This window comes from Neovison vison, chromosome 13, assembly GCF_020171115.1.
Source record: "Neovison vison isolate M4711 chromosome 13, ASM_NN_V1, whole genome shotgun sequence".
NCBI classification, from domain to species: domain Eukaryota; kingdom Metazoa; phylum Chordata; class Mammalia; order Carnivora; family Mustelidae; genus Neogale; species Neogale vison.
The window spans coordinates 97,096,690-97,111,787 of NC_058103.1; the positions used below are offsets into that span (position 1 = coordinate 97,096,690).

The window sequence follows — 15,098 nt, forward strand, 5'->3', positions numbered from 1 at the left end:
GATAGAGTCAGTCATCATGCTGCATCAGGCTCCATGCTCAGCAGGAGTCTGCTTCTCCTCCTCCTCCCCCAGCTCATGCAGGCTCTCTAATAAAATCTAAAACAAACAGAAATAAAAGCAAACACAACAACAAAACCCTAAAGAAAAGCTAAATTTATGTCTTGAAACATTTACGTGAATTCGGTGTTCTTAAGGGTATGACTGAAGGGATTAGGCAGACCCTGATTTAACCCCATTTACACAGGAAGACCCAGGGCTTTCAGCTCATCTTAGAGCCAATGTTCCATTCTGCTTTAATAAGGAATCCGACACAGCTGATTTAGGATCACTATGTTAGCAACTAAGACAGTGAAAGTCTTAACCTTGCAAATAAAGTATGTTAAGAATGACTTCTAAGCAGAAACTAATGCAATTTTCCTGATTTAGTTTTATTTTTAACTAAGTATGTTCATTTTCCTACTACAGACCTCAGTGATACACTTGAATGGGCTCTTTACCCACTACTGCCAGGTGGCGTGGTTATCACAAGTGTCTTTCTAGGGGTGCCTGGAGGGCTCTGCTTTCAGCTCAGGTCATGATCTCAGGGTCCTAGGACTGAGTCCAGCATCTAGCTCTCTGCTCAGCAGGGAGCCTGCTTTCCCCCACCCCCGCCTCTGCCTACTTGTCAAATAAAAAGTAAAAATCTTAAAAAAAAAAATCAAGTAATACCATCAGACTAACTAAAGGTATTCTCTTTCCTCTTGAAAAACTGGAAAGTAAGGCCAAAAGTTAAGGCACTGCCACCAACTTTTAGGATCAAAGAGCAGTGGCAAAAAAATTGAAGGTATTTCTGCAAATCTCTAAAATTTCTTCACTATTTCTTCCTGTTTACATCTCCTTTCAATTAACCCTTTGGTAAGTCCTCACTCAAAAACAATCTTTTCTGAACTAATAGTGGGATGATGGTAGGGATGGTCATAAGTTTCGCTGCCTCAACAGGACAACTAAAACTTTAGATAGCTACTCTCATGAAAAAGGTAGGATTGTACATGTTAAAAATCTGTATACACTCAATTTAAAACAGGAGGTGTCTTGCATTCCAGTTCAAGGTACACTCCCAAATTATTTATATTGTATATACATATGTATAAATGTACTAGAATTTTTCTAAAGGGAGCCATGGACAAAGAAATAGGGTTAAGAATTACAGAAATAAAATTACTTCCTCATCCCTTATTAATGATTCTTGACTCTGACATCAAATTTCTTCAGAAGCTTTAAAAAAAAAAAATAATATGTATGTACCAACACTGAAGAATCTACCTAGACCATGTGTACAAGGATCCTTAGAGCTATAGCTGGGCACTGAGTATTTTCTTAAGCAGAGAGTTGAGTGTAAAGGGCAGTTGCCTCAGATAAACTTAAGTCTCAGGGGCTTCAAGTCACTCACCCATTGACCACATTTTCATTAGCAACGAGATGCCCGATCTGTTCTCTATTTTTAAATACCTTAATATTTTCAAAATATGAGAATTAGCACAGTTTTCAAGATAATGTATTCAGACTAACAGACACAAAAATGTGAAGAAATCTCTAAGGACAAATGAAATAACCATTCTAATGATACATGAAGAATACTCAAATCACACAACCTCAGTATGGCATTCAAAGACCTTAACAATGTAGGCCCAAACTATTTTTCTAGTCTTATTTTTTTGGCCTATTAATGACTAGCCTGCTGCAGTCCGTATCTGTCTCAAACACAAAAAGTATACAAAACGTATTTATGTTCAGGTCTTTACTCACAGTGTTTACTGACTGACTTGATTTCATTACCCAAATCCCTTGGCATGACTCATCTACTCAGTTCAAAAAATTTTCTTTTGGGCAAACATTCCCTAATCAAGAAAGCTATTACTTTTATTTCCAAAGCAGAAATTGATCTAACTAAAATTCTTAAATGTATTAACACCATACTAATGACAGGAATACTGAAAACCTAAGATGAAAAATAGCAAAGGAAAATTCATACTAGGGTCAAGTCCAGTTTAGGAGTACACTCCATATACTTCCATATAATAATGCATTATTAAAAAGCAGGAAACCAAATAAACTTAGTATCTCCTTAATGTTCATTAAGACTAATGTTATCCGAATGCTAGTATAATACTAGTATCTTCTGTGTATTGTCATTCCCCAGTTAACTAGTTCCTATTATGTGTAAATCTATAATTCATAACCATCCATAATGTATCCCTATCCACACACCTTCCTGATTTTATTTCTCAACGAATACTAATGCTCTTCTGAAGACATGTGCGTGCACACACGCACATACATGTATCAACCATTGTTCCAACCGCACACACGCACAAACACCTATCAACCACTGTTCCAACCACCTTGCCTTCTAGAATGGGGTCAACCACCACCCCCAATCTGCAAGTCTTCAACACTTTATAACCCCCAGAGCAATTTATATTGTTAATTCATTTATGTATGCCTTCTATATCCTATTTTGTATTAGTTGGTTTGCTCAATAGAGACTTAGATCTTTTTTTAAGTAGTTTTGCTGTAACGCCCTACAATGCAAAGCCCTGTGGCAAGTATGCAATAAGGAAATAAAAAGAGAACATGGAAATACTACTTAAGTCCTATTTTATCATTTGACAAGTCAGTCCTTACTTTTAGTTGGCATACAAATGCAAACAAAATATTAGACGTGTTCCCATATGCCCTGACCATCTATAAACTGACTCTCTGAAATCAACAGAAATCTCACCCACCCTAGTCTACCCCTGACCATTTGCAGTATGGATTTTCCATTATGTTTACAAAGGGAGTACCTCAAAAACATCTTTGTTGTTCATTACAAATCAGAAAAAAATAAATGGTTAGACAAGACAAAACACCTTTAACATACCTGTCATAATAATCTCGTTGAAAGTCATAGTCCAAGTCAAAAGAGGAGCTGAAAAATAAATACCAAAGAGGATTAATTTGGAGCTGCTGATGTAAATTCACAATAGCAGATGGGAAAAACAAAAACAAAAAACCATGCAAAACCAACCATAACAAATAGATCAGAGATTAGCATGGAATAATTCCCAATCATTTAAGCAACAAATGACTAAAATTCTAATCATCTTAGAAGCCACTGGACATGCAGCAGCTAATTTGCAAATTTAGGCACAAATCTGCTATAATTCCAACATAAAACATAACACTAATATAAGAACACTGAAAAGTACAACAGTAAACCAAATATTCTTATGCTATTCTCCCCTTCCCTTTCGTATTTCCCAGCTTCTTACAAACTAAACAACTCCTCTCCAAAGATTTCACTGTATGTTAAAAATACCAAACTGCTCTTTAGTAAATAAAAAAATCTCAGGGAATTCTAACAATTCTCTGGGAAATGGGCGAAAAGGAGGTATACTAATACAAAATTAATAAAGCATCATTTTTACACAGATAAAACATACTATAGTTAACCCTCCCCACATCCAGAAAACAGATAGAGAAGATGCCCACTGATGGACACAATGCAGTTATAAATAATAAAGTTCCGGACCTGAGTAGAGGGGACGGAGAAGGGTGTTCTGGTACTGACCCGTACATCTCCGCTGCAGATCGTTTCACACCTGCTTTTCCTCGGTTCACTTTTGGCTCTGCAGCCAGATTAATATCTGAAAAAACAAAAAGAAAGACAAAACCTTTAACAACATCCCTGTAGGGGTAGTGTAGCATCTTAAATTACAGTTTTAAGATGAGTAAGTAGTATATAAATCAAGAAAGACTGAACATGATGTCCCATCTTTTCTTATGTAAAAAGGGATCATGAATTTTACAAGGCTAGGACTTAATTTTTCAATCCTTTATCCCGTTCTGTAACAGAAAGGTATTCATTATGTGTAAAACATATATACACTTATTATATACAAGACATGACCATTTGTCTTTGGTACCTTCTACCCTTGGTTCCCAATAAAATGGAACTCTCACTACTAAGAGCATATATTAGGAATGAATGAATGACCTCAGAGACATAAAATACATAGCAATTCACGAATTATTAGGAGTAGGATACCCTTAAATTATCCCCAAAGGTGAATTTTCCTTCTCCTTATAAATAGGATCAGCTGTTAAAAGTTGAATAGGGGTGCCTGGGTGGCTCAGTGGGTTAAAACCTCTGCCTTTGGCTCAGGTCATCCCAGGGTCCTGGGATCGAGCCCCGCGTTGGGCTCTCTGTTCATCAGGGAGCCTGCTTGCTTCCCTTTCTCTCTCTCTGCCTACTTGTGATCTCTACCAAATAAATAAAATTTTTTTAAAAAAGCTGAATAATAGTTTAGATGAATACTATTCAGCCAACTGCTCAACAACTTTTCCATACACACTTGTGTGAGCGTGTGTGCACGCGCGCGCACACACACACACACACACACACACCAAGAAAGGGGAATTAAGGGAACAAAGGAAAAAGTCCTAGGTTCCATAAACGTAATTTTAAAAACACTTATTCCAACATGGCCAGCTATGGTCTTATGACTCACTGCCTACCAAACAAAGAATTCATGATCTCTTCCTTATTCTAACAAGAGTCCATTTGTCAAAAACCAGCTCTTCAAAACTTAGTTCATCAAGTGACCAACTGAAAAAGACTTTTAGTACACTACCTGCTGAACATCATTACATTAATGAAGAATCTGAAGAGTTTCTGGTTCACTAAATTCATTTCCAATTCCTAGCACCTAATCTTAAGAACAACCTTGCCTTTACAGTTGACTTGTTTTTATCTGAGTAGGTTCCAAGCAGTTTTCCCCACCTCTACCTCCTTCTCTTAAAAAAAAACAAAAACAAAACAAAAAAACGCAATTCTAAAATAAAAACAGGATGAGATTATATACCAAGTTGATTACACAACCTCTCCCCACCTTTTCCTGAAGATAATTTATTTATTTTTCAAGAGACAGAGAATGAGCAGGAAGTAGGGAGAGGGAAAAGCAGACTCCTGCTAAGCAGAAAGCCAGATGCCTGACTGGATCCCAGGACCCTGGGCCAAAGGCAGATGCTTAACCAACTGAGCCACCTAAGTGCCCTGATTACACAATCTTACAGAATTATTCCATGGGTCCTAAACTGTAGTACTGAGTCAATATCCAGAATAGTATATATACTAATAAAAAATCTCAATCTAAAAAAGTACTTAGTAATCTTAATTTTTGTAAAAAAACAAACAGGCATGGTTATTTTGAAACTGTGGAACTAAGCATGTGTAAAACTTTTGTTTTCTTAAAAAAAGTGCTTCCTCTTCTGCTTACTAAAACTAGACAAAAACTATTAAAATCAGTAATGAACACTCCCTGGTGTACAGACTGTGGCTTCTAGGTAATTCCCATTATTTTATTAAGTGGCAAACAGATTTAGGTCAAGAAATACATCAGAAGACCTAGAATATCTTGTGATGCCAGAAAGCAAGGATGCAATGTAATTATTATAAAACTAAGATCTTGGGGAGCATGGGTGGCTCAGTGGGTTGGGGTTCTGCTTTCAGCTCTTGTCATTATCTCAGGGTCCTGGAATGAGCCCTGTATCAGGCTCTCTACTTGGTTGGGAGCCTGCTCTCCCCCCGCACCTGCCTCTCTGCCTACTTGTGATCTCTGTCAAATAAGTAAAATCTTTAAAAAAAAAAAAAAAAAAACAACTAAGGTCTCAAGGACACAGGATACAATGGCCACAGATGAAATATTCTGAGCTCTAAAGAAGGATATGTAATGTATTAACACACACCAATTTAAATTATTAGAAATATTAACATTATGGGGGCACCTGTCTGGCTCAGTCTTGTACAGCATGTGACTCTTGATCTAGGGGTTTTGAGTTCAAGACCAATGTTGGGTATAGAGCTTGAAGAACTTCAAAAAAACCAACAAAAAAACCCATACTCAGGCAACCTCTTCAGGGTCCTTTCCCTCCTTGGGAGCTTTGTACTATCGCTTTGCTATCGCTCAATAAACCATGCTTTGCTACCCACCCCTCAAGCTAAAATATTGAGGAGTTTTTTGTTTTTGTTTTTAAAGATTTTATTTATTTTGACAGACAGAGATCATGGGTAGGCAGAGAGGCGGGCAGAGAGAGAGAGGAAAGGAAGCAGGCTCCCTGCTGAGCAGAGAGCCCAATGCAGGGCTCGATCCCAGGATCCCAGGACCCCGGGATCATGACCTGAAGTGAAGGTAGAGGTTTTTTAACCCACTGAGCCACCCATGTGTCCCTATTGCAGAGTTTTTGAAAAAAATTTATCTGGTCTTTCCAACATGAATGGTATTTCAGAAAAAGCAAATATTAATGAGTTGTTCATTTCAGAAAAGTTAAGCAGAAGGAAATTAGAAATCTACTCTTTTGCAACCCATTATGAAATACCTCATCAATAATCATCAATGGATGATCACCAGTAAGGTGGAAAATTGATAGCAAACTTTATCACAGATGGATCAAGATGTAAAACCTGAACCCACAAATTATCCTTAACAGTACTAAAAATGGGCAACCATGTTAAGGTGTGATACAATATAAAATACGTTAACATTATTCACATAACGTTTTCACCAAAAATAAATGGAATCTGAATTAAATCAAGCTTCTAGATCTGCACGTCCAATATAGTGAGCTGCTAGCCACAAGCCTGAATTCAGATGTGTTTGTGAAGTATACACATTTTCATTTCTATCGGACAGTGCTCTAGATCTGGTAGTATTACACAAAACAGAGGTAGAGAAGAACAAATTAAATGATACCACAAATAATCAAATCAGTAACAAATTAAAGGTCACAAATTTTTTAAACAGGAGAGGAAGGTATGGGGAAACTCAAGACTTCAAGACATCTAAGGGGCAATTAATCAAATGCACATGTAGGCATGGACTAGATCTTGATCTGAATAAAGCAAGTTATTAAAAAAAAGTCTAAAATAATAAAGAAATCTAAACATGGATTGAATATTTGATGGTATTAAGGAATTACTATGAGTTTCTTTATGTGATAAGAGCAGTGTGGTTTACATTTTGTTAAAAGTTTTTATCTGCTGGATATATGAAGTCTTAGAATTATTCTAATGAAATTTAAAAGAAAACCAATAAAATAGATGAAAACATGATTAAATACTGGTATTTAACAAGGTGAGATGTACTTACAAATTCATTAAATTTCTCTACTTTTGTGTTAGTAAATTTCCATGACAGTTAAAAAAAAGTATCATGAAAAACTCTGACTTCATTTTATGACGCAGCCATTTTACAGATGCCAAAGTTTCATACATGTGTTTTCTTGTACTTTGGATACAGGACAAATAGGTATGAAAATTTCTTAAGTATTTTCCAATTACAACTGTTCCATGGATCTTCAATGTCAAGGATTACAAGGTTCTCTAACTTCCAGTATTTTTCCATCCCTATCCAGTATGGCTGGGATTTATAAAAATAGTTAGCATTTAAGAAGTGTTTACAAATTACACAATACTTTTATTCCAGAATGAGAGCTATTTACAAAAAAAGCCACTGAGAAACAGTAACCAAACATTCAAAATCGTCTAAAAAGCTGTCAAGGGGCACCTGGGTGGCTCAGTTGGTTAAGCATCCAACTACTGGTTTTGGCTCAGGTTATGATCTCAGGGTTGTGAGATAAAGCCCCAAAGGCCATCATGCTCTGTGCTCAGGGGAGGAGTCTACTTCAGATTTTCCCCTTTTCTCTCCAGCCCCACACCTCTCTAAAATAAAAAAAGAAGGTGCCTGGGTGAGTCGGTTAAGCGTCTGCCTTCAACTCAGATCATGATCCCAAGGCCCTGGAATGGAGCCCTACATCTGGCTCCCTGCTCAGCTGGAAGCCTACTTCTCCCTGCTGCTCCCCCTTCTCGTGCTGTGCCAAATAAAAAAATTAAAAACTAAAACTTTAAAATAACATCTTTTAAAAAAGAGAGCTGCTCCTGGTATTAAGAATAATGCTGTTTACTCCAAGAATGGAGCTGTCACTTATTTAAAAACAAAAACAGAAACAGCTGAAACTTTACAATAAATCATGTTATATAGGAAGTATTTATTAAATGCTACAATCATTATGAAATGCTTAAGTTCTGTGTAGTACTTTAAGTAAACACCAACATGGAAACACTTAAGGGGAAAAAAATTCATAGCATCCTAAAGAGAAAGCCGGGTAGAAAATAAAACATTTAAGGTGGAATTCTACTTGAACACTATGCATTTTAAAAAAAGAAAAAGAAAAAACAACGGGGCGCCAGGGTGGCTCAGTGGGTTAGAGCCTCTGCCTTCGCCTCAGGTCATCTCAGGGTCCTGGGAACGAGCCCCACATTGGGCCTTCTGTTCAGCAGGAAGCCTGCTCCCCCTCTCTCTGCCTGCCTCCTCTGCCTACTTGTGATCTCTCTCAAATAAATAAAATCTTAAAAAAAAAAAAAAAACAAGCTATATAAAATTAACTATGATTCTGACAGCAAATCTTAGCAATGGATAAGCAGTCAAAATTATTCATGGAGATTAAATTCTACAATCATCAGGAACATCTTACATACTCTAAGCTCAGACCTCATTCTCAAATATCTGAACATGGTAGATCAGGAGACCCCTTACTGGTGTAACTAAGACCAAAAAAGAAAACCAGTTGGTACTGCTAATGCTAAAACATACGTAACACAAAGCATCTTTTATTGAGCATGACATGCTAGACTTACACTAGAAGCTTCTCATGAAACATCCTAATTAATCCAAATTCTTGGTAACACCAAAGTACTATTATCTCAGGTAAGAACAGATAATAGACTGAAGGTGCCTGGGTGGCTCAGTGGTTTAAGTGTCTGCCTTCAGCTCTGGTCATGATCCTAGGGTCTTCCAGGTCTTCCATCCTGGGATGGAGGAGGAGCCAGCATTGGGCTTCCTGTTCCACACAAAGCCTGCTTCTCCCTCTCCCACTCTCCCTACATCTCTCTGCCAAATGAAATTTCTGGAGGTGGGCGTGGAGAACAGGTAATAGAGTGACATACTATACCTCCATTTTAACAGATGAGAAGGCTCAGCCAAGTTATGTAGACTGCCCAAAACACAGTTGTGCCAAGCAATCTAACTCCACAGCCCATGAGTGACTAAGCCATATTGCCTCTGCCCATTCTACTGTGAGCAGGAGAGCTATTTAGGGCAGCCACTGTACCTTATGTAATGTCATTCCTATTCTCCTGACCTAACTCGAGATCACCAACTGGTTATCCAGTCTCTGCTATACAGAAAGGAGTAAAATCCTTATTTAACCAATTAGAACTATAAACATTTTTTTCAACTTAGCTTAATGAAAAGGGAGAAAAACAGAAGCATGAACAGAAAAACTCTTATCTGAAACAGTCAACGAAGAAATCCAACCCAGATCTTACCTAAAACCTGGCCAGCAATCATTCTGCCATCCTCTCCTGCCACAGCAGCCCGGGCATTTCTCTCATTAACGTACTGAACAAAGGCAAAGCCCTTATGAACAGAGCAACCCACAATTTTGCCATATTTTGAAAAGATCGCCTCCACATCAGATTTCTTGACCACAAGAGTATTGAGATTCCCAATGAATACACGGGAGTTCATGGAGCGAGGATCTGTCTTGTTGGTGACATTGCTGGCCATTTTCTTTGATGTTAAGGTTCTTCACAAAGCTGAAAAACTGGATGGAAAAAAAAAAAAAACGTATTCAGGTTAAAAAAAGAGATTAGAAACAAAATACTCCTTGATAAAACTTTCTACTCTTTATTTTGAACACTGTGACTAGAGTATCAGTCAACTTAATAGGCTCTCACAGAGGAAAGTGTATTACTATTTTAGAGAGGAGAGCTCCTGAATATATGCACCCTTATACAAATTCAATTCCACCTTCCCTAGTCTATTCCAGCAGTGCCAGATTATCATTTCAAGGGACCAAGGGGTGGGGTGGGGGGCGTGCTCTTCAAAGACAACTAGCAACACAATTAAGGGCATTATTCATTTCAAGTGAGCCCTCTCTGTTCTTAAGTCCTCAAGTAAATTAGAATACCTTAAACTCTTCTACTATCAACTTCTCATAAATTTTAACCTTCCTTGTCATACTAACCTAACCATTTCCTGCCATGTATCAAGAACTCCATCTTCTTACACATTGCTATTATTAAAATGAGTCTCACCTATTCCAAAGATATACAAAACTCTGCCCACAAGCCATTATTTAGCTAGATAAATGTGGGCAACAGACCCTTCTCCCCTTCAAATATAATTAACTTTATTATACTAAGGCAATATACAGACCCAAATCATTCACTCTGGATATCTTTATTTCCAGGTATATTAAATGATTCATAATACGCCAGAGATATCTTAAGTAACAATACATCATTTTATAGAATGCAATGTCTCGATCTGCTTTTTATGTGATGATCTTGAAAATACAGCTGGGATTATTTGTAATACTAGATGGTGATGATGATAAAACAAGCACGTAGAACACTGCATGAATCAAGAGAGGACCAGGAGAACTAAGAAGAGTACCACTTTCCTCAGACTGTTTCAAAACAAAAATTATCTTTAAAAAAAAAAAAAAAAGGTATATGAAGGTTCAGTCACATTATAATTACAAGGAGATTCATGTTCTATCACCTTAGGTTTTTCCAAGTAGAAACATTTTGACATTCTTTTAGGGTTTGTATCTGCTGCCCCTTCCCACTCCAACTACCAAACTTAAAACAGTTTAAGATTGTCCCACATTAGATTCAGAGTACCATTCTTAAGATTAATTTATTTTCCATTCATTCCTTTGAAACTCACATCAGTGAGTATCTAGTATGTTATTTTTCCAATCCCCAGAAGAATGACAAACTAGTTCATGGATTACGTAAAAATATCTTCTATATATGCATATATGTGTGTAACAAAACAGGTAGCGTAACATCATTTATATAGATCACTAATATTCTGATCCTTAAAATACTACTCATTTCACAAGTAGTACTGATTTTTAAAGCTGTAACAACCGCTTTTCCCTCCTAGCCTTTCTAAAATTAAGAAAGTCTTAACTTGATTTTGGTTTCAGAATTACAGCTTTATAAACAACAGTTAAATTTTCTTAGACTAAGCAATAAGAATTTACCAAACAATGGCACAGAGTCACCAACACTCTTTCAACTCTGAGTCCCAGAAAGCCTCCTCAGAACACCAAAAACAGAAACCTACAAAAGGACTAAGTGGTTTCAAATATTACTGCTGGTTATTAAGGTTTGCTATTAACGTAAGAAGGGAAAACTCAAGCCAGTTTTCTACAATTATTTTCACAAAAAATAAACATATTCTACATATTATAGTAAATAGTAGTAACTAAAAGGAAAAATCTTCCTAGATTTAATTAACAATTACCTGTTGGGGAAAGAATGGTTCTTTCTACATGCCATCAGCATACTGAACAAGACTGTAAAACAAACTGACAATAATGTCCCCTTCAAATATACTCCTTGGAACCACAGAAGTCGATTTAAATGGTTATTTTCTCACTTTTTACAAAGGTGGTACATAGCTAGAACCAATCTAGAACTAGACAATTTATTACATAAAAAGAATGCCTGAGGATATTAAGGATTAAAACCCATGGAACTCCATTTGAAAAGGCTGATAAAGAAACATCCAGATACACAAATAAAAAGGTGCTAACGATAATTGCCATCTCCAAATTTAAGTATATAATTTTATCTATTTTCTCTAATTGTATGTGGTTACTAAATTTACTACAAGAATCCTGAGTTGTTAACAGAAAAGTAATAATGACCTCAACCTCAAAAGCTTGGCTAAAGGATTTAATGCACATACTAAGGATTTAATCAAGGTATGAGCAACAGTAAAGACAAGTGAACCCACAAAGGCCCATTAATCCTGTTCCAAGGGACACATCTTCTAAAGAATAAATTACTACAAATTAATACATTTTTTCCACTGGACATTTACTGAATATCTGGTAAGTACTAGGTACCAAGGCTACTTCAGAGGAAAAACATTAAGAGCAGGATTCCTCACAGTTTACACCCTAATGATACCATTGTTTAAAATTGAAGAGGGAACGGATTTCCCAAAATTTTACAAATAACCAAATGAACTCAGGTCACATTTCACCCTACCTCTGAAATCTGTTTGGGGGTGGGGGTGGATATAAAATGTCAGTATCCTAAATGCAAAGAAACTAAGGCAGAGGGGAACCCCTGGTTTCCTAGAACAAAACAACATCGCCATAGTTTTTGAACCTTTCTGAATCCCCATATAAAAGCAACTAGATAAACTTGGGTGCCCAGGTACCCCAATCAAAATGCCATAAAGCAAGCTGGTAAAGGGAAGCCAATAGCCCACATATGCATGGTTATCTACCACTGCACAACCAGAAAGACCTAGAAATGGAAGAATCCCCAAATACCCATTTAGTGGAAAGCTAAGGGAGCCAATTTTAAGAAAAGCAGTTGAAACTGGAAGGGTTTTTTCCCTGCTCCAAGAATGCAGGAGTACAAGGTACTGTAACAAAAATGTCTCAAGATGCCAGAGTGGCTTAGTCTCCACAATCTCAAAACTAACTCAGAGCCCCATGTGCAGCATTCCATTCTTTAAACCCTTCCAACACCCCGAAGTAACTACTATTCGTTGTAGTCACCACTTTAAAAAATTTTATTTGTGTGAGAGCGCGAGTGGGTGCAAGGGGCAGAAGGAGACTCCCTGCTGAGCAGGGAGTCAGATGTGGGGCTCCATCCAAGAACTGGGGGATCATCACCTGAGCCGAAGGCAGACACTTAACCAACTGAGCCACCTAGGCACCCCCTTAAATTCGAATTTATTGCTTGAAGGATACAGGGTATTTGACCTGAAGTTTCCAGTCTGGATTTTCCACAATTTCATACTCCACACACTTTTATTTTTTGCTTTTTACCTTACATAGCTCTGCAGCACATTACATTCTAAACTCATTTTTAATTTTTAACAATTTGGTATTCTTATTACCTACCAGAAACTGCAGTCTTTATCCACAAATCACTTTAGAGGCACCCAGCTGCCTCAGTAAGAATGTATGACTCTTGAATCTCAGGACTGTGAGTCTGAGCTCCAGGTTATGAGTAAAGATTACTATATAAAAAAAAAAAAAATACCTGCAAATCACTTTCAATAATGTGGGAATTATGATCAAATGTTTTAAGTCAGTGGGTGCCTGGGTGCCTCAGTTGGTTGAGTGTCTGACTCTTGGTTTCAGCTCTGGTCATGACCTTGTGGATCTTGTGGGATCGACTACCCTGACTGGGCGCTTAGGGGGAGTGTGCTTGGGATTCTCTCTCTTCCTCCTCTCCCTGTGCATGCATAAGCAAGCTGTCTCTAAAACAGACAAATTCTTTAAAAACTGTTTGCAGTTTAAAATTTGGTTAATCCTTATCAATTTATGAATTCCACAACCGGAAATTTCTGGCACATTTTAAATACTCCAAATTTCCTCACAGATGAAGTTAGTCCAGTCACATCCTTTTTTTTTAAATTTATTTATTTGCAGAGAGAGATCACAAGTAGGCAGAGAGAGAGAGAGGAGGAAACAGGCTCCCCGCTGAGCAGAGAGCCTGATGCGGGACTCGATCCCAGGACCCTGAGATCATGTCACATCCTTTTTAAAGTTTTCTCAGAGAAAATGTTTTTTAAAGTTTTTGTTAATTCCAGTTAATATATAGTGTTATAGTTTCAGGTGTTAATAGAAAAACCCTTTTCTAAAGGTTTATGTAGTTATGTGTGTACATAATCTCTATACCCAATGTGGGACCTCAACTCAGCCCAGAGATCAAGTTGCCTTTTCTACCAACTGAGCCAGCCAGATGCCCTAAGGGGGGAAAAAATGTCAAATTCATTCTTTTTAAACATCCAAGTAAAGAAAAGTACACAGAATAAAAAAAATTTCTTTCCTAAAATTGGTTTCAAAGAATAATATCAAGAGAGTAAATTTCTGGGGCACGTGGGTGGCTCAGTCAGTTAGGCTTCTGACTCTGATTTCATCTCAGGTCATGTTCTCAGGATTGTGGAATCCAGCCCCATGTCTGGCTCCACACTGTGTGTTCAGTCTACTAGAAATTCTGTCTCTCCCTCTCCCACTGGCCCTCCCTAACTCATTCTCTCTCAAAAATAAAAAACCCACTATAAATCTTAAAAAAAAAAAGAGGGTAGATTTCTGAAATGTTATGTTCCATGGAAACTGTGCTTCCGATTTAATTAACTACCAATGATCAAGTGGATCTGGTTTCCAGAAAAGCAGAATTTGAACAAAATAAAATAAAATGGAATGATACCAGCATTTTCCTTAAGGTTATTTGGGTGGTAGCACTCAAAACTGTAGTCCCTGGGTACATACGGACACAGGTTATGTATTTTATATTTATACATACATATATTTCCATCCCACCTTTTTAAAAAACATGGGGCATAAACTCATGACCCTGACATCAAGATTTGAACTGAACTAAACAGCTGGACGCCTACCTAAGCCACCCATGCGCCCCTTATCCCGTGACTTTTACCATCAAAAAGGATCGCTAAGGCATGTCTTATCTGGTTAACAAATCAAAACTAAGAATACTCAGTTACCTTTATTGCCTTATTAGACCAAAGGATCTATGCATCTAATCACAGACTTTATGTTAAAGCAATAAAACCAAGAGATTTTCAGGGTGCCTTCGTGGCTGAGGTGGTTAAGTGCCTTCATCTGGAATTAAATCCCACAGTGGGCTCCTTGCTCAGCAGGGAGCCTACTTCTCACTCTGCTTGTTCATTCTGACAGGTTATTTTTTTTTTTAAAGAAATGTTTCTATTTCCATTTCTGCCATTCTATTTATATCCTAAAACCAACAAATAAATAAAACAAAATCTACATCTGCTCAGAATGCAAGCAAACCTCTCAAATTTTATTTTTAACTGTTCATTCTGAAGATCATGCTATCCTGATTCTTTGCCCTCTTGAGACAAACCTATCTTGGATTTTCAATCTAGCTAAAAGGTTGGGAACTGTTTGTAACAAGTATTCCGTTTCCCTTAAGTTAGCATTAAATCTCATGT

The 15,098-nt window shown here is 37.3% G+C and overlaps 1 protein-coding gene across 7 annotated transcripts in view; it reads right to left on the reverse strand.

The window, feature by feature from the left end:
- The window catches only part of HNRNPC (heterogeneous nuclear ribonucleoprotein C), a 54,920-nt gene that overhangs the window by 18,835 nt on the left and 20,987 nt on the right, over positions 1-15,098 (reverse strand). For 5 of the 7 annotated variants that reach the window (XM_044232036.1, XM_044232034.1, XM_044232037.1 and 2 more), the window contains 3 exons: positions 9,407-9,684; positions 3,554-3,668; positions 2,903-2,950 (listed from right to left, as the gene is read on the reverse strand). In XM_044232036.1, the coding sequence (XP_044087971.1) occupies positions 2,903-2,950; positions 3,554-3,668; positions 9,407-9,647 (404 nt within the window). In that variant the 5' untranslated portion in view covers positions 9,648-9,684. The remainder of the gene's footprint in view (positions 1-2,902; positions 2,951-3,553; positions 3,669-9,406; positions 9,685-15,098) is intronic. The other 2 variants (XM_044232039.1, XM_044232038.1) reach the window with 1 other exon arrangement.